We start from the raw sequence: 24,199 nt of genomic DNA on the forward strand, positions 1-24,199 counted from the left end.
AAGCACAAATTTGGTCCCAAACTAAATGTAGCATTTTATTTGGGAGAAAGGAAGGAGAAAACGATTTTTTTTTTTAGTGTTGAGCACGAAAAGCGTAACAATACTCTGCAGACGCCAAGCCGATAAAATCAACAATCTTACAGTGATTGCATGAACAGGCAGAGAGCCCCGGAACTGCTGATACGCAGGCAGACATAAGAGGAAGTGACAGCCGACCTTTGCACTGCTGAAGACGTGGATTCAGGCTCCAGGGCTCGGCTCCCTGAGCCGACATTAAGTATGATTCGAAGTGTCACGTTTCAACTTACTGCCATTTTTGTACCTGTAGCATCGGGTCACTATCATCACAGCGCAAAGGAGGGGTCCCTGGCCCCGCCGCAAACCCACCTCTGCCAGAATCCTGCCAGGTTTGCTACAAGAACTGGGGAGAGGTCCCTAGACAGGCCCCACTGCTGTAAATGGCTCACAATGTCAGACGCAGACCAGGAAAACAGCAGCATTTATTTATTTATTTATTTATTTATTCAAAGTTTTATATAGCGCGAACAAGATCTTTACAGATATCAGAGCGCTTCACAGGGGGCAACAGGAGTGGGCAACAGGAGGGTGAATAAACATAATAATTGGGTACAGTATAGTAAACGCTAGCATGCTAGAATAGCAGTCATGTGCTGTTATAAATATAACAATATAAGGCGGTGCAGAGTCTTTGATCCAGCTACAATGTAGATCAGCAGGTACCAATAAACACTTAAAATAGACAATAATTTTCTATTCAGCGAAACCGGACAAAAAACAAATTACGTTAATTAAAACATGAAGTGACTCAACAGTACATATCACTGTGTCACTCAGGGGAGGGAATCCATCTTGGGTAAGATGAAAAGGCGAGAGGGGCGCATTAGAAAGGCCTCACTTAACCAGCTGGCACCCTCAATTTGGGAAATAAGACAAAAATAAATAAATCAGTAGATGGCACTGTGTCAATCTGTCCCCCCTCCCCCGCCCCCCACCACCGGGAAACATAATCTAGACTGGTTTACATAACTTCCATGTATCTCTTGTTTAAGGGGGGGGCACTGTATGAGGCTTGGCCCCATACATTAGAAAACATTCAATATATGTAAGCGAGGAAAACAAGTAGGGAAGTAGCAACCTATCCGTGAAGGAGCTGTGGGAACCCGTAGCTTGAGACTACAGGGGTGCTCCAGGGAGCCGAGGCCACATGCAGCCGTGGGGGCGGGGGGATCAGGGGCACACAGGCAAAAGCCCAGAGAGAGGAATAACTGGCAGTTAAAGAATAATCAAGCCCAAGCTACAGGAACAAAAGATGGAGTGGGATGTGACTGATGAATGAGTAAATGCAAACTCGGCTATTCCAGGGCCGAACAGGATGGATACAGCTGTCATTTAGATTTAAAACCTTTCTCTTTCAGGGAGGACCTATGTCAGTACAGGCTCTTCGTCGATGACTTCTCCCAGGTGTCCGCCCCGTATCAACATTTCCTATACAGGTGAATGTGGCGCGTGCATTCATTCTGTGCCTTCACCGCATGTCCAGCGGAACTCCTCTATCGACCCCCGTTACCACTAGCTGGTCTAACCCGAAACGGAGGACACTACTTAGCTCAGGTGATGCGGGCCTGGACAAACCACTCGCTCCTAGAGATGGGGTCCCTGTTCGCGGATGGTCAGCTGCTCCAATTTGGTCAGTTAGCGGAGGAGACCGGTCTACCGCGGGGGCAATTCCTGTTACACAGACAAATCGTCCTCAGCTGTCACTACCTTTGGAACCTCTCTGAGGGGAACCCGCAACACACACCGTACTCCACACAATATTTCATATGGGCACAGGACGACACCTAATCACTTGGCTCTATAAAGACCTCACCGCCATTACACTTACTCCACTACGGCAGAGGTAAGAGGAGGAGGTGGGGCGCCCACTACACGACAAAGAATGGTAACAAGCTGTAGAATAGCAACAGAAAGTGTCCAGAAATACACGGTTCAAGAACATACAATTTTCCATATTACACCGTGCCTCTCTTACCCCAGCACGGCTGCAACGGTTTAACCTCGAACACGATTCCTATGCCCGCGGTGTCAGTCCCCAGACACAACATCCAAGCACATGTTTTGGCACTGCCCCACTATACAACCCTATTGGAGTACAATAGACGAAACACTGCGGGAAATAACAGGGCTCACTGACATTAGCACTTGGGAGGCCGGGGAATTCCGCAGACGGAAGCCCCTCAAGGTTCAAACACGATTTGCCTCCTTAGTCCTTTTACTGGCGAAGTGAGAGATTGCAATGTACTGGCGAGCCCCAGAGAGCCCCCCGCTGGCAGCCGGCGTAGGGGCAGTAGGCAAATGGGCTTCGATGGAACAGTACGCAATCAGGCAGGAGGAGGTACGTGGGGTGCGCAAGCGACGCATATCCACAGAGTGGGCCACGCTACTACACCAGTTCCGTCAACACACGACAAGCACCCGACAACCACTATCATCGTCAACCACAGCTGAGGTCCTGGGACGAGACACACAGTCCGAAATCCCCTAGGACACCTATGACGAGACGGACACCCCTAGATACCACAAAGGTGTGTGATCACAACACTCTCACATGGATAGAGACCCATGCAAGGCACCCAGACCTACAAGAGCCACAGTTCAGGAAACCCCCCCAAATGCACACAAAAATACAATGTCTCTGACGTTCGTTAGGGAATGAATTACCCTGCCCTGCCCTCCCTGTCCCAGGCTCCAACCCCCAGTTAGGTGTGCGCACTGGTAGTTTCAGAGACCGTGGATAGCCCCCTTTTGGAGCTGCAACAAAACAGCACCGCGTGCACGGCTACAGTAGAGCGATTATCAGGCAGGTTCGCCACTCACACGATTCACCATAGCCTCTGCGTACCAATGAAAATGTAATATGAATTTGAAATTGTCATGCCAATTATGTGACAGTAACCGTGTAAAATGTAATGAACATTTCCTAAAAATTGTTTAAAAAAATTAATTGATAAAACCTTTCTCTTTCAAACGTTTTTTTTTCAATTTTTAAGTTGTTGAAAGTATATAACATTTGATGAATTTGTTTCTGAACAAGCATTGCTCGACTGACTAGTAGCAGTGTAGATTGTACTGCTGCTTTACAGGAATCTGAGTAGGCCTTGGGCTTTAAGAAGACTTGAGTCTCCAGGACAGGGGTGTGACGAGGGCAGGAAGGTACCTTCTGGGTGTAGAATGATGCTGCTGTCTTTTCCTCGGCAAGAAAAACTCACTATTTATTTATTTATTTATTTATTCAAAGTTTTATATAGCGCGAACAAGATCCTTACAGATATCAGAGCGCTTCACAAAGACAGGGTAGGGGCAGTAGGAATGAACAGCAGTAATGGGAGCAACGTAGTAGTCACTAACATGATAGGATAATAATAGCATACATAAAACATATCAATATACAATCAGGTAAAGAAGTAATATAAGACAGCATAAGTCATTGACCCCACTACAGAGGTGTTCAGGTACCCCTTGGGTGTCTGGAGGTTTATACCAATGTTTTAGTATAGAGGGAGCACTGAGTGGGGGCATAGGGAGAGTGAATCAGTGACCCAACGTGTATCATATATTGGTCGGTAGTATGAAAGTAGCGTAGTAGTGTCCCCATCAAGTAGAGGTATAATGCCAAAAGACAAGGTGTGCAATGACACAATGCAATGCAGGGTCTCTGACCCAGCACCTATAAGGTTCAGGAGATCTTGGCCAGTAGGATGTTTTTCACCTCTTTCTTGAAGAGTGCTGTGGAGGAGATACGCCTGGTTTCAGGAGGGAGCGCATTCCAGATCCTGGGTGCCATTCCTGAGAAGGAGCGCTTGTAAGTTTTCTCTTTCCGGAATCTACGAGGTTTCAGGAGTAGATTTTTTGAGCTTCTATTGGATCTAGAACCTCCTGATATAGACAATTTTTGAGCGAGGTAGTTGGGTGCATTGTGGTGCACGGCTGCGTGTGTCATAACTGCAATTTTTAGCTGTATTCTGGCTTCAATAGGCAGCCATTTTAGGGACTTTAAGTCTGGGGATATATGCGAATGTTTTCTTGAGCCAGTAATGAGTCTCGCGGCAGCGTTCAGGAGGCTCTTAAGGGTGCTGTGGTGGATAGCGGGAGTCCGCTGAGGGCTGCAATTCCGTAGTCTATTCGAGGGATGACTAACGCTTGTACAGCAGCATGGAAGTCTTCAGCAAGGAGGAAGGGTTTAATTTTCCTCAGTGTGTTTATTTGGAAATTAGCTGCTTTTGTGGCTTTGCTGACGTGCTGCTGCATGTTGAGCTTGGCGTCCAGTGTGATGCCTAGGGATTTCGCTGAGTCCACGATGGTGGGTTGGACATTGAGTGCTGTTAGGTTGTTAAGCCATGTTTGGGTGGTGGAAATTTTCGCCGGGGGTGAGATGAGTAGGAACTCAGTTTTCAGAGCATTTAGTTTGAGGTGGTTATCTGCTAGCCAAGATTGAGTGTTAATAAGCGTGGAATTCAGATGTTTGATATCTTCCGGGGATTGAAGCTTTAGGTACAGTTGTGTGTCGTCGGCGTACATATGGAATTGAACATTGGAAGCTTGGAGCAAGGTGGCGAGCGGTTCCATGACGAGGTTGAACAATGTGGGGGAGAGGGAGGATCCTTGTGGAACACCTAGATCTGCAGGCACAGGTGAAGATAACACATTGTCGATCTTGAACTTCTGAGACCGATTGTGAAGGAAGGACGAAAACCATTTGAGAACAGTTCCAGATAGACCCATTCTAGTGCTTAGCAACTCCAGCAAGTTCTCATGTTTGACCGTGTCAAATGCTGACGAGAGGTCAAGAAGGATGAGGAGGCAGGACTCATTGCGATCAAGAATTTGGAGGGCGTCATCAATTATGTGTGTCATAGCTGATTCCGTGCTATGTTTCGCTCGGAAGCCTGATTGATGAGAGTTGAGGAGGTCAAATTGGTCAATGTGTTTTGTTAGTTGGAGTTGGACACATTTCTCCAGCAGTTTGGCCAGGGTGGGGATATTGGTGATGGGCCGGTAATTGTTTAGGTCAGACGGGTCTGCTGTAGGTTTCTTGAGTATAGGTGTGACTTGCCCCACCTTGAGGGAGTCTGGAATGAGGCCTTGTTGCAGGGAGCGGTTGACAATTTTGGTCCAGAGAGGGCGGAGCAAGGGGATGAAGTCTTTTACAGCATTAGCAGGTAGAGGGTCTGTGAGGTGATTAGAGGGCTTCAAGGTGCGGAGCAGTTTGTGTATTGTTTCTTCCGAGTATGTATCGAAGTACAGCCAAGATGCCTTGTTTTTAGGTTGAGTGTTAGCCATTCTGGTGTGGTTGGGGAATCGGCTTACATCCATAATGAGGTCATTTCTTATGTTGTCTGTCTTTAGCTTAAAGAAAGCAGAGAAGGCTTCACAGTGTGGGGTGTCGCTTGTTGTGCTGTTTGATTGCAAGGGTTTTGTCTTTGTTTGGGTCTTGATTAGTTCGAACAGTTTTCTTGGCCTGTTTTTTGCTTGGTCCAACTGGCGGCTGAAGAAGTCCATCTTTGTGCGCTTTATTTTTCTGGAGTAGGCATTTCTCTTGTTTTTAAGCCTTTTGAGGTGCAGTGCTGAAGGGTCTGATCTCCAGGTGCGCTCTGCCAATCGCATAGCACGCCTGTCGTCATTGAGTCTATCATCATACCAGGGGTTAGAAGTTTTGGTGGAGACTCTCTTCAGTTGCAGTGGGGCGACTTCATTGACTATTGTATTCATAGATTCATGGTAATGGTCAGTCAGTGATTGAACATCCGGGGCACCAGAAGGGGGAAGGAGGAGATTGCCGAGGTGGGGAGGCAGGGTAGAAGGGTTAAGATTCTTCATGTCCCTTTTCCATGTTTTGGATTTGATTGGTTGAGCCGCGTTAGGTTTAACTTTTTCATTGATAAAGAAGGTGATAATGTGGTGATCTGACCAGTCGCAGGGTAGAATCGCCTCCAGTTGTGTAGAATTCTCTTTGGCAATGATGAGATCAAGTATCGAGCCTTTGTCGTGTGTTGGGCTGTCGCATAATTGGGTGAGGTCAAGCGCATTAAGGAAAGTTTTGAGAATATTCACCACTGTGTCTTTCTGAACGTTCCAGTGGAGATTGAAGTCACCCAGGTAGACTTGGGTGGTCTGCCGGCCGGCATTGGAAGTGATCATGTCCATGAGTTGTTGGGAGAATATGAGATTGTCACCAGGCGGGTGATAGATGAGATGTAAAGCACAAACTTGTTTGCCCTCGCTGGTGATGTCGAGGCAGAGGAGTTCACAAGAGGAGAGGGAGGGGGAGGTGACTTTAGTAACTGAGAGGTTGCTCCTAAAAATGCATGCAATCCCCCCGCCCGTCTTGTCTGAAGACCCGTCTAGCCTAATGATGTGATAGTTGGGGGGGACAAGTATGTCCAGAATCGGGGTAGAGGCTTCAGTAAGCCAAGTTTCTGTTAGAATGGCTAGGTCCAGATCCCTCGCTGAGACGAGATCAGCGATGTTGGAGGAGTGTCTCTGGGCCGATCTGCAGTTGAGTAGGATGCATTTGAGTTTGGGAGAGAGAAGGGTGGTCGAGCTTTCTAGAGTGAGGGGAACTTTTCTGAGGTTGTTAGGGACGGAACCTCTGTTGTTGAGAGTTGGGAGCCTCAGAGGGTTTGTAAGAATTGTGGGTATGGGGATGTGTGAGTTGGATATGTGTTTTACCGGGCCTGGGCCATAAAAGCGTAGGAGAGAGCATAGGTCGCGGTCCGACAATGGGTTGAGGACACGTCGGGGGCGTTGGGAGTTATTGCGCACCAGGATAGTCGGCCAGCGCTGGTGTCGTTGGAGGCGAGGGTGTGTAGAGCGTCATTTGTAGGGCAGAGGGATGATGGGAGGTAGTCTGGGCTGTGATGAGAGAAGGTCTTTGATTGCGTGGACATCTTTTTTGATTTGTCGAATATCCTCTTTGATTTGTTGGAGGGTAGATAAAGTCAGGTCAGGAGGTGCATTGGGGAAGGCGTTGGTGGTGAGAGCCATTGGTGAGTGATTGTGTAGTGAGCTGGACAGCGGGCAGGGTATCGAAGGAGGGTATATACTAGCGTTGTTGGAAGGTTCTGCGGTGCTAATGAGTGGGATGTCCTTCATAGTGTGGGCGTTTTTGTGGGCGAGTGGTGTGGGTGAAGTAGGTGAAGTAGGCGGTGGGTGGGAGGCATAGGTAGTGAAGTCAGTGGGAGACGGTGCCGGTGAATAGAAGAGTGAGTGGAGGCTGGAGACAGTGGGGGAGACTGGAGGGTAGTGCGGGCTGAGAGTAGGAGGAGATGAGGGGGGGATGCTAAGGTAAAGGAGACGGTATGTCCTGTATCTTTTGTTGGGAGGGTGAGAGTGTCATGGGTGGGAGTGGGGAGGGAGCTGAGGAGGGAGAGGTGACCGCCGTGGGGGGGATGGGAGGGGGGGGTGGATAAGCTCCGGATGGCGGTGTGTTCAGATGGTGGCGTGTTGTGGGTGAGAGTTGTTGTGTCAGGTGTGAGAAACTCGTGGGTGGGAGTGGGGAGGTGGCTGGGGAGGGAGCGGAGTCCACCGTGGGGGGGGTGGGAGGGGGGGGGTGGATACACTCCGAGCGGTGGTGTGTTCAGATGGTGGCATCATGTGGGTGGGAGTTGTTATGTCAAGGGGGAGGGGGATGGAGGGTGTATGAGTGGGGATAAGAGGGGTCATGTTAGAGGGGCGGCTAGTATATGAGGTGGGGAGATTTGTGACTGTCCTAGGGGAGTGTGGGGCGTTAACAGCAGGTGGGCCATTTACTGGGGTGCTAGGGGTAGAGGTGTTGTAGGTGGAGGCTGCGACATCAGGGGTGATAGTGCTGGTGCGTTTTTGGGTGGGGGACCTCAGCTTGGAGAGGTGCTCTTTGAACTTTGGGAGCAAGTTGTCTAGTAGTTCCAGGTTCTTGTCCGTAGATTGAATTAGGACAATCCCGTTATTGTAGATGGTAATGGTAGTCCTGCCAGGGAAGAGGTGGGAAGGTGTGATAGAGAGGGTTAGGCCATGAGTTGTTTTCCTGGTGGTAGAGACGGTGAGTAGGGATAGGAACGTTTTTCTCCATTGGGCTCTGCGTGCGGTGTGGAAGATGATATCAGTATTCAGGGCTCCCTTACCCGGGGAGAAGTAGGTGTCAGCAAAAGGTATTTCAGGGTGCTGCCTTAAGAAGTTATGTTTAAAACGTTTGGTGGCTTTTTTGGAGAGTGTGGAAGGGTAGTTAATTCTAAAAGTGTTCTTGCCGTTGAGCTCCATTTTGGAATGAAGTGATGTTGGGTGTAGGAGATAGGACGACAATAAAGAACTGTCAGCCGCTAGTTACAGGGCAAAGGAGTGGCCTTAGGGAGTGACCTTAGTGGGAGACAAATGTATAAGAGGTAGAAGTCAGTGCAATCGAAAAACAAAACAGTGCGTAGGTGTGGCTTACCTAATGTAGCCTATATGCGAGGTAGCAGTCAGCTTACACCATGTACAAAATATGAGAGGTAGAACCGGTTAGGTGGAGTCAAACTTTACACATCAGAATGTACTAGGTAACAGCAGTGTAGTCTAGGTGTAGAAAGTGGCTGGGTGCAGCTTACGTGACTAAACGAGTGAACGAGGTAGTAATAATCAGTGCAACATCGTGAAGTAGCTTATAACGAAGAACCAACAAATAAGTGAATGAGGTAGCGAACAATGAAAGGTGAATGATAGGGATGAAGGTGAGATAGGTGTAGCTTACCGCATATACAATATAAAAATAGGGCTAAGCTACTAATGCAATTACTGAATCCGAGGGGCACAATAGTAATACATGTGTGCAAAAACAAATGTCAACCGTAGGTTACATAGAATAAATGGGACACTAGTGAGTGGTCAAATATCCAATATGTGAGGTAGCAGTCGGTGTCGTCCGGGAGTAAACAGTGAGTAGATGCAGCTTACAGAAATGTAACGGAAATATGAGGTAGCAAGCAGTTAAATGGAACCACCGTGATGCTAGTGAGTGTCCAGAAGTAACCAAAATGTAAGGGTAGCATCAATGTGATCCAGTAGTATAAAGTGAATGGGTATAGATTACCACTTAATGAGGTATATGAGGTAGCAGTCAGTGCATAATAGGGATAAAAGTGAGATGGGATCAGCTTACAAAAATATACAATATGCAAATAGGGATAGCATACTAAATACCTGCTGGACTAACTGCTAACAATATACTAGTACCAATATAGGTGCAAACTTAGGTTACAATAGACAATAAGATTTTAGTGCTTAACCGGTAAAATATGAGAGCAGGTTACATAAAATGTGTAAAATACCATTAAATATATAATACTGCAATAAAAGGCAAACACTTAGTCACACGGAGAATTAGATGCAGCGCTATGCAAAGTCTGTGATGGGTGGGATTGGTATAAATGGCCAGTTCTTAGGTTTATGTTCAAATGGTGGGAATTGCTAGTCCAAGATGGCCGCCAAAGCGGCCGCCGAGTAGGGGGATAGTATCATTAGTCCTCTTTTAGTTGTTGCTGTTTTCAAAGCCGGGAAAGCAGTTTCAGATTCTATTCCTGCTGGCTCGGACCTTGCATTCCAGGGGAGTGTTATCTTCAATCTGGTTATCTTAGTTATCTTAAGTGGCGCTGCTGAGGGGCCTCGTGGACTCAGGCGGTGCAGGAGGGGATTAATTGCAGTTTATGGCCCCGGCCATTTTGAACAAAAATGTTTTGCAAAACAAAAACGAAAAAAACGTAAAACGAATGGGGCAAAGTAAATACCTTTTTCCATCAAACGAAGGGGGCAGAGTAAACACCTTTTCCAACATTCGCCTGTCGAGTTAGACACCTTTTCCAGCTTTCGCCTGTTGAGTTAGGCAGCAAGAGTAGTTATAATGCTGACGATAAATTACTGATCATCCGCTGCAGCCGCCACCTATTCTGCTGTGGAGCCGGCGGTTCTGTTCCTATGCTGCTCTATTTCCCGCTGGTCTCAGAAACCAGAGCAACAGTCCGCGTTTCTGCCGTGGGACGGGTGGGGCCTCTCTCCGCCCTCGGGGCCGCCGTGAATCTTGTAGCCCACCCGCAGGCAGCACAGGGCTCGCAACTTCGAGCGCGGCCAGCGCCGCGAGACACCACAGTCCGATGCAGTCCCTCGAGCCCTCCTGCGGCTCACTCCCCTCAGGACCGCTCCGGTGTTGCTGCGGATGCCCTCAGCCCTTTCAGGAGCCCTCCCGCGGGCAGTGAAGTACTCACTGTGCGTGCGACTAGCGGCTCTTCTCTGCACTTCCCCGCCAGTCGCCACCAGTCGCAGCAGCCGGCGCACCAACTCGCGCCTCTGCCTTGGAGCCGTCGGGGGGCCTCAATCACCTCCCCAGTGCTGCTGCGAGTCTTCTTCTGTGGTGTGTGTCTATCACCGAAGTGCAGGTAGCACGGAGCACTCTGCAGGCTCCCGGAGCCCCAGCCGCCCAGTCCCAATGACGCGACGGGGGGAAAGTCCAGAGTCACGGCGTCGCGATGTGTCCGCAGGTCGGTGCTCCCCAGGTTCCAGGCTCCAGGCTCCGCCGTCGATCAGGTCAGCAATCCAGTCACGGCGTCGCGATGTGTCCGCAGGTCAGTGCTCCCCAGGTTCCAGGCTCCAGGCTCCGCCGTCGATCAGGTCAGCAATCCGGCAATCCAGTTACTTGTATTATCCTGTTACTTGTATTATTAATCCAGTTACTTTTCTTTCTGCTTCTGATGGGTCTGGTGGGTGCTAATCGGGATAAAGCCCGAGGCGGGGTCCCAAGCACTGGGAGCGCTTCACAGGAGCTCCTACCAGGCGGCCATCTTGAGCAGAGCACTAGGAACAGATCTCAGGGATACAGCTTTTACACTATACTGTTACTTACCCTAGTTTAAGAACTCACCAGATAAACATAAATACAAAAGTTTGGCAGAAAAAACGTAAACGCAAATATTAAGTCTATTTCACGTCAGAGCCCGACTACCCAAGGGCAAGAATAGCCAAGTGCTACCAATTGCCCATCCCACCTCAGAGAATGAGTCAGAATGTTTTCTTTAACTGATCATTCAACAACTCTGTTCCCTTGTTGAATAACATCCATTGTGAGAGTAAAATGGCCTCCTTTATTGCCCCTTATTAGTTAATAAGGGTCTGCCAAGTTGATGTAACAGAGAATCTGTCGAGGGATGAGGCGAAGTCGCTGCTTTCAGGCTTCCACCCATTGACTGAGCAATGATGCTGCTCTGTGACTGCAGACACGTGAAAGGTGACTACTGTCTTTTAGAAAAAGGTTCAAAAGGAGGCAAAATCCGATGGCATAAAAAAAAAACAAGGCAGTAAGATGGGATTCAAGACCTTAAAAGTGGCTAAACTGCCCAAGGCTGGGTAGAACAGAACCTAGAGGTCAGGAATCTAAAGTACCTGCCCCAGAATGAAAAAGAAGAGGAAGACAATCGGGGCATTGTGACGCATCCATCATCTACCCTGGGCTCCTAGTATATGGTTGTAGCAGGAAATTACATCAAGCGAAGTAAGGCAGGATCCATCTGGGATTGGTACAAACGTCTTCAAAATGATGGAGACTATAAGAGTGAGAGCATTATCCAAGCATCTTTCTTCTGACAGAAAACGATATTAAGGATGACACTGAGGAGGTAGGTCCACACAGTAGACCTACCCGTTGCTCTTCATTTTTTTTTAAATTTCTTTATTGTTATTTCAAGAATATCAGCAATGTTCACATACAACCATATAGTTCAGAGGTGACATTATACATATTTGACATTGCGATTGAATATGCTACTTACTAGTATGCATCTGTTCTTGGCATGTAGGGCTGCTAACATTCATATCTTAGCATTAGATCGCCGCCTAGTGTTGGGTCCGGATGATCGCACATTGTTGTCCTGGAAGAGTCTTCGAAGTATCCTGAGATAGGTGGCTCCTCCCCTGGACTACAGTGCGCATGGGCATCGGCTCCATCCCCAGATTGTTTTTCGCCATTGTGGCAGAAGATGGAGTGAAAAGTGTAAAGGATGTCCATGCTAATGATTGAATACAATAGTATATCTGCAGCTGCGACAGGCACCGGGGAGGAGGGTGGGCGATATGAATGTTAGCAGCCCTACATGCCAAGAACAGATGCATACTGGTAAGTAGCATATTCAGTTCGAGGCATGTGGGCTGCTAAATTCATATCTTAGCATAGAATACATAGCAGTCCCTCCATCAGCGGCGGTTGCCCGTGCCAGCTGCAGAAACCTGAAAAAGTGTCTTGAGAACAGCCTGTCCTACAGCAGCTTGCTGCTTGGAATGCACATCAACACAGTAGTGTTTTGTAAAGGTATGTGGGGTAACCCACGTGGCTGCTCTGCAAATGTCTTCTAAAGGAATGTTCCCCAGGAAAGCCATGGATGCCCCCAATTTGCGTGTGGAGTGCGCCCTTGGGGGTATTGTTAAAGTGCGCTTGGCCTTTTGATAACAGATTTGGATGCACTTAACGATCCACCTGGCTATTCCTGCTTTGGAAATAGGGTTGCCTTTGTGCTGTGGTGAGAAGGCAACAAAAAGTTGTTTTGTTTTCCTAAAGTGTTGTGTTCTGTCTATGTAGTACATCAACGCCCTCCGTACGTCTAACTTATGGAGCATTCTTTACGCTACCGTTTGTGGGTTTTGGAAGAATGCCGGTAAGTCAATAGTTTGGTTGAGATGAAACTGTGACACCACCTTCGGAAGGAATTTGGGGTTAGTACGTAGCACTACCCTATTTGGATGAATCTGAATGAATGGCTCTAGGATTGTGAGCGCTTGTAGCTCACTAACACGCCTCAGTGACGTAATAGCAATGAGGAAAGCTACTTTCCACGTTAGGAACTGGAGTTCACATGAGTGCAGTGGCTCAAAGGGTGGTCCCATCAGTCTGGTGAGGACCACATTGAGGTTCCACACCGGAGCTGGCGGTGTTCTTGGGGGAATGACTCGTTTCAGACCTTCAAGGAAAGCTTTAATGGCAGGCACCCTGAAGACAGAGAGATGCTGCCTATTCTGAAGATAAGCTGCGATGGCGGATAGATGTATCCGAATAGAAGTGAACGCTAGATTGCACTTGTAAAGATGTAGCAGATAGCAAATGATGTTAGGGATAGATGCATCTAGCGGGTTGATGTCATTGGCTGTACAGTAAATGACAAAACGCTTCCATTTTGCAGCATAGCATGCTCTGGTAGTAGGCTTCCTTGCCTCCTTGATGATGTCCATGCATTCTGGAGGTAGGTGGAGGTATCCAAACTCTAGGACTTCAGGAGCCAGATCGCCAGGTTGAGCTGTTGCGGATCTGGATGCTGAATGTCTCCATGGTTCTGCGTTAAAAGTCTGGGCGTGAGGCGCAGTCTTTGATGCGGCACCACTGAGAGTTCGAGGAACGTGGTGTACCATGCTTGGCGCGCCCACGTTGGAGCAACCAGGATGAGAGTCATCGAGTGCTGCCTTAGCTTTCTTGCCACCAGCGGTATCAGAGGGGCTGGCGGAAAAGCGTACGCAAATTTGCCTGACCAGTTCATCCATATCGCATTCCCCTGCGACTGTGGGTGAGGGAACCTGGCGGCAAAGTGTTGGCATTTTGCGTTTTCTTTTGTTGCAAACAGGTCTATCTCCGGATGACCCCACTGCTGGAAGTACGGGTGGAGTACAGATGGGTGTAACTCCCACTCGTGCATTTGATGGCTGTATCTGCTGAGCAGATCCGCCATCTGATTGTCCTTGCCCGGGAGGTGTTCTGCCATGAGGAAGACGTTCCTCTGAATGGCCCACCGCCACATGCCCTGAGCCAGATGAGACAGCTGTGGCGAGTGGGTGCCTCCCTGCTTTTGAATGTAGTACATCGCGGTCATGTTGTCCGTCCGGACTAACACGACCTTGTTGCACAGATGTACAATGAAGGACTTGAGCACCATGAAGATTGCCATTAGTTCTAGATAGTTGATGTGCATCTTCTGTTGCTGCGTCGTCCATAGTCCCTGCACTGTGTAAGTGAGCAGATGAGCTCCCCATCCCTGGAGAGATGCGTCCGTTGTCAGGGTAATCTGTGGCACTGGCTCCTGGAACAGTCGGCCCTTGCAAAGGTTGTGTGGAGTCCACCAATGCAGAGAGTCGTATGCCCGACTGGTAACCAACACTAGGTCTGTTAATTGTCCTTGAGCCTGTGTCCACTGATTTGCTAAGCACTCCTGGAGCGGGCGCATATGCAACCGTGCGTGAGGGACTATGAAGATGCAGGAGGCCATCATGCCTATCAACTGCATGAACACTCTCGCTGGAAGTGAGTGTTGTGGTCTGAACTTCTGGATCAGAGACTGCATGCTGTTTATCCTGACTTGGTTTGGTTGAGCCATGGCCGTCAGGGTATTGATCGTCGCACCTAGAAACTGCCGGACATGTGCCGGCTGAAGATGCGACTTTGGGTAGTTCAACGAGAAACCCAGATCGTGCAGGAGGTGAATGGTGGTCGACATGTCCGCGGCGCACTGTTGTTCCGACTTGGCTTGAACGAGCCAGTCGTCCAGGTAGCGGTAGACATGGATGTTCTGCCTCCTGAGGTGCGCTGCTACTGTCGCCAGACACTTGGTAAACACTCTTGGGGCTGTGGTCACTCCGAAGGGTAGGACCTTGAACTGATAATGCCTGCCTTGGATAGTGAATCTGAGGTATTTTCTGTGGGACGGGTGTAGTGGTATGTGGAAATAAGCATCCTTGAGGTCTAAGGTTGCTAAGAAGTCCCCTTGGTTTAACAAGGGAAGAATCTGTTGCAGTGTGAGCATATGGAAATGTTCTGACAGTATATACAGGTTGAGGGGACGTAGATCTAGAATGGGCCTGAGAGATCCGTCCTTCTTCGGAATAAGGAAGTACAGGGAATATACCCCTGTGCCTTCCTCCTCTACTGGCACGAGCTCGATTGCGCCTTTTTGCAGCATCACCACTACTTCCTGCTGCAATAAGTGCAAGTGCTCTGCGGACATAGGCCGTTGCCTTGGTGGGATGTTGGGTGGAGTGGATTTTAACTCTAGACAATAACCGTACTGGACAAGTTGTCGCACCCACCTGTCTGTGGTGATGTTTCTCCAGACGGGCAGGAACTGCTGTAGTCTCCCCCCGACAGGTGTTAAGTGGTCGGGGGGCAGTGACAGAGAGTCACTGTTTGCTTGGGGCAGAGGAGCGGGAGTTGTTGTTCCCTCTGCCACGTCCTCTGGTGCTGTTTCCTCGGTAACCCCCCTTGTTCTGTTTAGGGTACGAGGATTGTGCTCCACCTCTAGAGAATTGTGATTGTTGACCCATCTGTCCTCTGGTGACTCCACGTGCACCTGAGCGACGAAAATTGTTGTCACGAAACTGTTGTGATTGTAGGGCCCCCATAGACTTAGCAGTTTCGGTGTCTTTCTTAATTTTTTCTAGGGTGGTGTCCACATCTGGACCAAACAGTCTATCAGGATTGACTGGCTGATTAAGTATGGTTGTCTGAATGTCAGGTTTAAACCCCGATATGCGGAGCCACGCCTGTCGTCTCAGCATGACGCTAGTGTTAATGGCCCTAGCTGCTGTGTCTGCGGCATCAAGTGCACACTTTATGGCTGCGTTGGAGATCAGTTTTCCCTCTTCTATAAGCAGTTTGGTGCCCTCTTGAAACTGCGAAGGCAGGTGTTCTAAAATCCGCTCTAGGGTGTCGTAATGCGCCCTATCATAACGTGCCAAGAGTGCCTGTGTATTTGCAATACGCCAAAAATTGGCAGCCTGTGCAGCTACCCTTTTGCCTCCTGCCTCTAGCACCTTGGACTCCTTATCCGGGGGAGGAGCTTCACCCGTTGTTTGGGAGTTGGCCCTTTTGCGGGCATTTGCGACCACCAGGGAGTCAAGCGGCAACTGTCCCCGAATGTATGCAGGGTCTGCAGGTGCTGGTCTGTACTTCTTTTCGATACGTGGATTGACCACTCTCGCCCTGGTAGGTTCCTTAAAGATGTCCGCAGCATGTTTGAGGACCCCTTTGAGCATAGGCAGTGTCTTTACTGTCCGTTCAGAGACTGAAAAAGTGTCAAATAGAAAGTCTTCTTCTACTGGGTCAGCATGCATGTCCACATCATGATTAGCAGCTGCCCTTTCAATGAGTGCATGAAAACCTGCAGAATCTTCTGTTGGGGATGCACGTGCAGTGAAAGGCTGTGGGTCTTGCCCCACATCTTGGGTGCCTTGGTCACCAATGTCATCATATGAATCCGGCTGTGCATCTGGTTCATTGATGGGGAAAGTGTATTGGTCATCTTCAACATATCCCTCACCCTCAGAGTGTTCTGGGGAAGGAGTTGGGCTCCTTCTTGGAGGAGGCTGGATAGATTCCATGAGGCCTGAAGCGTCTTGAGGAAGCCTTTTTTTCTTTAGGGGGATGACATAGGAGTCCACTGGCTGTGAAGTGATCCTCCTCTTGTAAAGGGTCAATTTGCCCGTGTCTGCGTCGATAAAACGCTCAGAATCCTCTTCAGAGTCGAGTACCCGACTTGAAAGTGCCCCTGCCGTTGAAGAATCCGACTTCTTTGGCGTCGATTTCGTTGAAAAGGCCTTTGGCGTCTCTTTTGGCGGCAGAAGGAAGAGAAGTTTACCCGCAGGCTTCACCGGAATGTCCATCGGCTTCTGTGGCGATGGCATCGGAGCCGGCGTAGCAGAGGCCATCTCCCTGATTCTCTGTAGTGAAGAGGCGATGGGGGACGCGTCACTTACAGTGGCCTTTGGCGCCGACGAGGAGGTCTTGACCTTGCCCTCGGATCCGACGTCCTGTCGGCCCTTCTGAGTTTTGGACGATGATGCCGCAGCCGCCGACCCAGAGTCCTTGGACCAATGCGCAGATGTGCCTGCCTTCGATCCGTGTGATTTTGTCGGCTCCGTCACCACCACGCGTCCGACTAACGGAATCCCAGTCGGAACCGGAGCCGTGTCACCGGCTTTAGCGGGCTTTGACGGCGTCGCAGCGGTTGACCCGTGCCGACCACCCTTCTTAGAGGATCCCTCCTCTGGCGCCGATTTCGACCCTGTGGAATCGACAGATTTCTTCGACTTTTGTGGACCGGAGGTCGACGGAGTCGATGAAGCAGCGGGTGTAGTCGTTTTTGGTGGTACGGCCGCCATCTTAGGGTCGCTCGAATCGATAAGTTTCGGTTTCGTTTTCGGGTCGGCCATTTTAGGTGTAGTCGATACCGTAGGTTTCAGTTTCGGTTTCGATACGGGCTGCGCAGCAAGTATGTCCGTGGCCGGGCCTGAAGGCGGGGCCGTGGCTTGCGGTACGGGGTCTTGGGTAAGGCCGACAGGCGATCCCGTGACCCGATCTAGATTTTCGTAACCTTCGGGGCATAGCTCGTCCCCTGAGCTATCTTCCGCGGCCCCATAAATCTCTTCGACGTCCCCTACCTCGTCGACGTATTCAAGGCCTTGATCCACGACTCCGTCGTCGTCTTCCGGATCTGCCTCGACCTCCGTCTCGGGCGGGGAGATTTGAAGATGATGGCTCTGGTCCTCCTCTTCTCGGTCGCCGAAGATGTTTTCTGGATCCGGGGCCGCTTGTCTGGCCTCAAGGCGCACCGCGCGCCGAAGCTTGAGTGTCTTCTTTGACCTGAATTTTGCGCAGGCCCTGCAGTTGTCTTCGTTATGGTCTGGTGAAAGGCATTTGTTACAGACCGGGTGCACGTCGATATGTGGGTATTTGGACCCACAGAGCGGACAGTACTTAAACGGACTCCGCTCCATGCTGGAAAGTTGCGTCGTGTCCGATGAGAAGGCCTCGATGTCCGAAGAGTGCAAGCACTCCGTTGATTCCGACTCCAAGAGACGGAAGAACTCAAGACCGTGCGCAAACAATACCGACGCAAAGAATACAAGGCCTTTTGGCCGTAAAAAGTTAGTTTTTCTCGGTTCCGACAGAGAGACGTCGAGACCGCATCCGAACCCAATGGCGGAAAAAAACAATCTGGGGATGGAGCCGATGCCCATGCGCACTGTAGTCCAGGGGAGGAGCCACCTATCTCAGGATACTTCGAAGACTCTTCCAGGACAACAATGTGCGATCATCCGGACCCAACACTAGGCGGCGATCTAATGCTAAGATATGAATTTAGCAGCCCACATGCCTCGAACACATACTTAAGGATAATTTTGTTGTATGTGCTCCCTCTGTGATTCGTTGCCCATCATACATTTAGTAACAAATAACTTGTCAAACTTTAGAACACCCGCTACTGGGTCTAACCATCTCGAAGTCCATTTAATTCGAAATTAGGCCTGGGAGTCTTCCTGCCTTCCATCTTGGCTATGAGTTGTAGCCCTAGTGTGATGTTCCTCTTCTTGAGACGTACGCGTGGAATTGGGGCATGTTCCTCTATCTCGTGGACCATCATCCCCCATGCCATCAGCACTTCGAGGAGCTTATCATCCTTCCTAGTATTACGCATATGCACCTCCTCGGCCAAGGCATATTTCTTTAAATCCGTTCTCCATTTGTCCGGCTGTGGCCCCTGTTGGGTTAACCAGTGGATCACTATGCGTCTCTTAGCTGTTGTAAGCCCCAAGATCAGGAAACGCCTGCTAGTCTTGTGCTTAGGGTCGTGGGGGATAAGTCCAAGGAGACAAGTACGCATCTCCAAGGCAATTTTCCACCCCGTTACTCTACTCAAGTCCGCTAAGACCGCAGTCCAGTAAGTTAGTGTTATTTGACAAGTCCACGCCATATGTAGAAAATCTGCCTGTACATATTGACATCGGAAGCATTTTGGACCTCTAGATCCATTAATGGCACGCAGCCGCCTGGGTGAAAGGTAGGTCATGTGAACTATATTGTACTGTATCTGTTTGAATCTATTACATACCGACACCCTGCGGACGCCTATGTGAATTTTTCCCCAGTCTCTTGACGTTATCTCATGAGGACTAACCAGTTGCTATTTCTCCTCTATTTTCAGGGGTCTACACTTTTTATCATCTCTTAATGCCCTACATAGGTGAGTGACAAGTTTTCATCCACCCGCCATGGCAATCATGGTGACCAAGGTACGAGTGTGCCCTGGGGCTTCTGGAAATGTCGACCATAGTTGCCGAGCTGTTGCCGCTATTTTGGCATATTGCAAAAATTGCCCCGTCCCCAACTCGAATTTATCCACTGCTTCCTGATAACCCGTTGCTCTTCATGTCAACACCTCTGCTATCATGTCACCAGCAGCATGATCATGGTGGTATCATGGTTCCAGAAGGACACCGTGGAATAAGCAACCACTGCCCTATACCTGCTCAGACCAGGCAAGGCTTGAGAGGTGCTGCCTCCAGATTTTCCCATGTGAAGCAAGGCCAGGTCAAGGAAACCAGCATCATCATGGCTGGCATGGGCTCATTTACAGCGACCAGTGTCATCAAAGCTCCAGCTGGCGCCACAATTCTGGCTACGGATGGTGACAAAATCATGTATGACGGTTGTAAATACCCATTTTTGGAACAACCTTAGCTATCCCTGGAAATTACCTATAAAATGGATCATCTTCCGACACTGTTGGAGGGAGCTGCTGGCTATGAGAACATCTGACTGTAAACTCTGGGCAAATGGTATCGGCCACTAAAATTTAATAAGAAAACTAAGAATTATACTCTCGACCTGCTTGAATCTATCGACTTGGCTAGGAAAGGAAAAAATAAGGCTTCCAGCCCAATTCTATAAAAAAAGAGTTACGACCCCCTAAAAGGTTGGCGAAACAGTGGACTTAGTTGCAGTTTGTCCCGCACCCAGAACACATGGAGAGTAAAAATCTATTAAGTAGAAATAAAGCACTTGAACATTTCCCCAAGTTGCTGCCTGCCATTTCTGCATGTGTTCCAAGTCACGAAACTGTGAGCGAGTTTTTAAGTGCAAATTAACTTATGGATGAAAATCTCTATGTCTTTATAGATATATTTAAATGTAAATCTATTTGTTTGGCTGACCACTTTATGCCACACAGATTCAAATTTCTAAAACTATTTTCAGACAAAACTGGTAAGTGGTCCAACCCACTTACGGTAGCCCCTCCTCCTTCTGAGACCTGTATTTAAGGAACCCCATAAACTTTCATTTTCATCCTTCGTTGATTACCCCACAACGTATTTGTTTCCTCCCTTCGCTTACACCATTTCCACCATCCCACTCTCATCACTGAAGACTGCTCCAACAAAGTTATGGCACTGTTCGCCCTCGCGGTCATCAATAAATCCAATGTTTTCTACACCTTTGGAGGCTCTTGCTAGGAATGTCTTTACCTAGGAGATTCTTTAACTCCTTTCCAATTGAGAAAACTTTCCATTTTATCTTTCAAAAAGAGTGACTTGGTAAAAAATCTCGATTAATTGCATTCCATTTATGATCTATGAAGACATACATTTTTCCCTCCTGCCTGGATGGTTTATTAAATCCTTACCTCTGCATACGTTCCTGCAGTTCCCTCTGCTTCCGAATCTCCGGGAACTGCTTCTCATAGTATTCCCGAACTTTCGTCTCCTTGGCACGCCGTCTTGGGTTGTTCTCAATGCGCTCTACTTTCTTTTCCCAGGCTTCCATGAGCTCATCGTAACGCTGGCAGAACTTCTGTTCCTGGAAGGAGGCAACAGAGAGACTTGAACATTACAGAGGTGTACTCGCACATATGTTCAAGTATGATATAAATGTCTGCACTAGGGAATAGCATATCTGTGTTGATTATTTACTGTGTAAATGTGTTTGTATTTATATAGCGCCTTCTACCCTGAGGTCTCGTAGCACTGTATTCATACCGCTGTGGAACCCTCCCTGGCTTTCCTGTGAAGTGTCCACTCCTGGGCACCCCCAAGGTGAAGCCAGGCATCCCAGCGCTGTTGGGGCCATTGTGGAGATTAAGCAAGCTATTGCCCAGAGTCACAGAGTGGGACCCATGATTAGACTAGGCACCAAGGCGAGAATTATCAGGTCCGAGGAGATTGAGTCCAAGAGCCGCCGGGGCGGGAATTGAACCCTGGTCCCGGGCCAGACATCTGCATCAGGGTCTGCCGCTCTAACCATTGAGCCACGCTTCTCCACTGCTGTGATGTTAAAGCTATTCTGTACATAGGATTTGCATTTCTGATATCCACATCTAAAACTTTTTTGTACGGATCCGTGATGACAGTCATGTTAAAAAGTAAAATACCAATAAAGATACTTAAACAAAAAAACAGGGAGACTTGAACATGCAGTTCAAGGGGGAACTGCAATGGTCAGCAATAGAGTAAACACACTCCTCACTGAATACTGAGCTGAACGACTGAAACTACATTTTTTATTTTCATAAATATCTAGTGGGTACTGGAAGAAAACTGATTTATTGATGCTGGCTGCAGGTTTGAATGTGGACAAGGGAAAGCAATACATCTTACTTCAATGTATCAAAGAAGAGGCTTATGTGCTTTCAGTTTTATTCGATGTCTTGGTACAATCTAGCTGTTGATCTCAACAATAAGAAATGTATGTGCTTCCAAATGTATTTAATATTGAACTCTGTACATTCTTCTTTTTTAATCAAAAACAAGTTGCTGGACTCAACAGTAATTATTCTGAAATCAATTTTTTCATTAATCAATAAATCAAATGTACCAATAAAGTCTCACATTATGGGATGAGAAGTTATGCTTTGATGATTTAGAAGCTCATCCATGTATCCATCTTGGGGCCACACCTACAGCCAGGTGGTCTGTCTAGCGATGATTAAAGGCCATGACATTAAGAGCTTTTTTGTTGGTGAACAATCAGGTGAAAAAGGAAGGGGGGAGGGGGGTTGATGAAGTTTTGTAAGTATGCTGGAAGCAGTATTTTCACAAGATAAATAGTGTCCTACAAACCAGTGACATTAGCAGTGTTCGCTGATTTATCATCTCTATATGTGTGGGGAGGTGGGACTAGAACTGCTATTATTCTGCAACCAAAATGGAAATCTTGTTTATCTACAAAAGTATGGGATATATGACGAAGGTGGGGAAATGTGCAGGAAGACAAAAAGATGGGGGCTGTTGGATTTTGGAGAACTAGTTACTGCCCTTTGGTAATGCTCTTTCTGGTACTTACTCTACTAATAGATTCCTCGCCTTTGGAATATCCCCCAGTAGAATTTCGAGAGTTGAGGTAGGGCAAAGAACTGGGAGAGTGATGGATTACCCAACGAGGAAAAGAGTCACTAAAGTAAGAAAGCAGCCAGAGTCCCCAGCACCAGATTGTCCGGGAAAAAAGCTAATGTACAGCGTGTGTACTAATAAAGCCTAGAGCTCACTCATGCGACAAATGGAGGTGATGTCAATGAGAAAGACTGTCTTTAAGGTCAGAAAGCGCAATGAACAGCTGTGCATGGACAAGAAGGAAGGACAAAGGAGAAACCAAGCCAAGGAGATCCTAAATTCTTCCAGTACAGCTGGCAAGATCTCTCTGGCCATGTCCCAGAGGGCACGCACTTAGCATACTGTAGGGTTCGCTCACAAAAGAAACCACGGTCCAATCCTCAAGCTGGTTCAAGGTTTATTCTTGTACGGTACATTTTGACCATCTACAGCTGCATGCAGATCTCTTGCCAAGGCTACTCCACTCCAGCTGTGGTCTCCACTTCATCTGGCTTATGACCAACAACATTCCACCGTCATAACATTCTGTCTCTATTACAGCACCACTAAGTAAGGCAGATCACCTCCCCCTTATTACCCAAAAACAGAATAAAACAATTTCCTACAGCAATAAGAAAAAAAAATTTTTCTTCAAATGGTAGGAAATAGGATTTACGGTATTAAGTGTGCATCTAAATTACACTTACAAGTAAATAAGGAAATTACAGAACACAGAAACACATTCCTGTGAAATGCATCCTTCAAAACACCGACAGAACATACAAATAGAAGTTGATTAAACCTGCTACTTCATCCAAACTGGAGGTTTCTCATACCTGTGTTATTTCCTCTCAGTTGAAATTCCAGCACCACCACAAGAATCATTCACAATACTGTTCACACACCCCTTCCTTAGAACGTTTCACTAAACTAGACATACACCAAACTTCTCCTGTATCCAGAATGACAGCATTCCTTTTGGTTTCCTTCATTTTAAAGGGTCCCATAAACTAGACAATTGTTTTCTCACATATCTGGGTTTTTTCCCCCAAGAACCTGATCACCAACAGCCTATGTACTCAGTTTAGCCTTAGAAGTACCATCATGCCAAGCTTTATGTTTTATCTGCTGTTCTTTCACTCTGTGCCTCCGTTAATCCTCGATACATTCCAAATCCAATAAGACACCCAGTCCACAGGATTCAACTTGGATGCCACCTTCCTGCGTCTTATACGCTCAAAACGACGCACTATCGTCACATGGTTTGGCGAAGTCCTGTGAGCTCACAATGTTTCTCTTGATGTTTCACACAAAGTCACTCTCAACTGCAAAGCTCTTTGTGCACTGACCTTCACCAGTTTGTTCATCTCTCAACCAACCCATTCGACTGAGGCCTATATAACGCCATACGTCAATGCGTTACGCCAAACTACTTAATAAACGTACATATCTCAGAGACAAATTGTCTGTGACAGTCGCTTCAGGAATACCTTCTGTGGAGAATTCCTCCCCCAAAAAGGCAATTACACCATGTGTGGTTACAGAATGAACACACCTAGTACACACCCACGTGGTTGCATAGTCCACTAAGACAATGACAACTCTTGCTCGTGGTTGCAGAGATCAAAAGACCCACCAATATCTAGCCAAAGTTCAGTGGCGGTTGGTGAAATGTGTAATTAGTGGGGCGTAAACTCCTCTCTGAAATTGCAAGGTAAAAGCAAGCAAGGCAAGGAAGTCCTAGTGACTGAATGACTAGATTCATACATGTATAAAATACCAATGCCTCTTTTGAAAGGCACCATGTTAGCTATAGAGGCACCAATAAGAAAATGCCTTGATCCCTCACCATTTTTCCTGCATTTCTGAGGCCTGTTCAAGGGATAGTGTGTTCGTAATGACTTATAATCACCCGTTATCACTCTATGCTAGTCATGTACACCCTTTTTCTCTATATTTCTCTTCCATCTGCATAGCACACACCTCAACTTTCCTCTTCAGCATC

The 24,199-nt window shown here is 47.9% G+C and overlaps 1 protein-coding gene across 13 annotated transcripts in view; it reads right to left on the minus strand.

Annotated features, from left to right (window-relative positions):
- Positions 1-24,199, minus strand: part of NCOR2 (nuclear receptor corepressor 2) — a 1,388,857-nt gene that overhangs the window by 661,007 nt on the left and 703,651 nt on the right. For all 13 annotated transcript variants that reach the window (XM_078667637.1, XM_078667632.1, XM_078667640.1 and 10 more), the window contains exon 10: positions 20,514-20,686. In XM_078667637.1, the coding sequence (XP_078523763.1) occupies positions 20,514-20,686 (173 nt within the window). The remainder of the gene's footprint in view (positions 1-20,513; positions 20,687-24,199) is intronic.

This window comes from Lissotriton helveticus, chromosome 11 (assembly GCF_964261635.1).
Source record: "Lissotriton helveticus chromosome 11, aLisHel1.1, whole genome shotgun sequence".
NCBI lineage: Eukaryota > Metazoa > Chordata > Amphibia > Caudata > Salamandridae > Lissotriton > Lissotriton helveticus.